The sequence below is a fragment of the Aplysia californica genome, unplaced genomic scaffold (genome assembly GCF_000002075.1).
Source record: "Aplysia californica isolate F4 #8 unplaced genomic scaffold, AplCal3.0 scaffold00217, whole genome shotgun sequence".
NCBI lineage: Eukaryota > Metazoa > Mollusca > Gastropoda > Aplysiida > Aplysiidae > Aplysia > Aplysia californica.
The window spans coordinates 176,956-178,486 of NW_004797487.1; the positions used below are offsets into that span (position 1 = coordinate 176,956).

Genomic DNA, 1,531 nt, shown 5'->3' on the forward strand with positions numbered 1-1,531 from the left:
TGTGGAACTGGTTCTCTCGTCTTTAAATAACAAGATGATGTCTCCTGTAATTGAAAATATTTTATGAACATACGCCACCAAAAAAAAGTTAATAAATGAATTAAAATGTTTAAAATGCTGGAGTTGTCAAAAGCGTTGTTCCGTTAAAAACACAAGATCGCTGTTTTTTAAAAATAATTTCTGAAGCCCATGCTAAAGGATTGTTTTTTATTTCAAAAAAATTAATTTGGTTACTTTAAGAAAAAAACGATTTTTTTTCTTTACAACAGTGTTATTGGTTTAAAAAATGTATAATTTCGTCTTGCTTCTCAAATACAAGTACTTGTTTTCTGAAAATTGTCTCACAAAATCAGCCGTATCTTTAAAACTGCTTATTAAGCTAGCAGGGTATTCCGCATTGCATTCTCTATTAGATGTTTCCCTTACCAGAAAATCCCTAATTTTGGACTGTTGGGGTGTTTCTCAAAGCACACACACACACACACACACACACACACGTCACACACACAAAAACACATGTAAGTACAAACAAAAAAACGTAACAGATCCATCATGAGACATGTGCGAGATAGAGAGACTGTCTTACACTCATGTTCGCGCCGCTCTGTATAGTGAGGCGTGAGGAGAACACAGGGAAGAGGCGATCAGAGTCATTGAGACATATCAAAGAGATTGGTGGCTACATTCAAGCCTCAAAATGAGCATTACTTATATAAATTATTATAACAGTCCTTGGTAAACTCGGAGCATATTGAAACGTTCAAGACAAATAAGAACGACAAGACGTTCTATTTATAAACCGTATTGTACCAACAAACAGTTTTATTTTCTGTAACCCAACAACCCACCCCACCCCCTTTTCATAAAAAAAGAAAATCCAACAACAAAACAACACACATAAAGATCTGAACTTTAATTTTGCTTCTTCCTTTCAAACTCTTGAAAGCAGATGCATTGACAACTTACTCTCTCTCCAATTCAGAAGGAGCCATAAAATATTCCAAATTTTGGGAACATATATAATAATATGGAACTTAGAGTTAAACAATTATGAAAGGGGGAAAAAAAGAAAAAGAAAATCAGGATATGATATCATTTTTTAAAACTCCCCCCTTACCTCTATTCATTTCGACTGAATAATTAATATGAGAAACTTTACTCAGACACTGAAAAATGTGTAAATTTACTCATCACTATATTCATAAAACATACACACAATTTGACTACTTTGTTCACAAGTCAGAAAGAAAAAAAAAATCTGAAGACCTGAGCAAGACGTCTTTTATCTATATACAAAGGATTTGTCTTGTGTTTAAAAAGAAAGAAGAGAACCAACTTGAAATGTTGACACATCCATGTCATAAGTGCTTCAGCACTGAGAGAGAATATGGATAAACATTATCTTTAATATACAGACAAAGAGGGAAAGTAGGGAAGGCGAAAAAAAAAACAGGCACAAACTAGCAGAAAGAGAGGGAGAGTGAGAGAGAGATAGAGCAAAAGACAGAGCAAGAGAGAGAGAGAGAGAGAG

The 1,531-nt window shown here is 34.0% G+C and overlaps 1 protein-coding gene across 1 annotated transcript in view; it reads right to left on the minus strand.

Annotated features, from left to right (window-relative positions):
• LOC100533544 (kinesin 3) overlaps positions 1 to 1,531 on the minus strand; it is a gene marked incomplete in the record, with an annotated part of 110,535 nt that overhangs the window by 90,111 nt on the left and 18,893 nt on the right. The window contains 1 exon segment of the mRNA XM_035970078.1: positions 587 to 604. Within this exon segment, the coding sequence (XP_035825971.1) occupies positions 587 to 604 (18 nt within the window).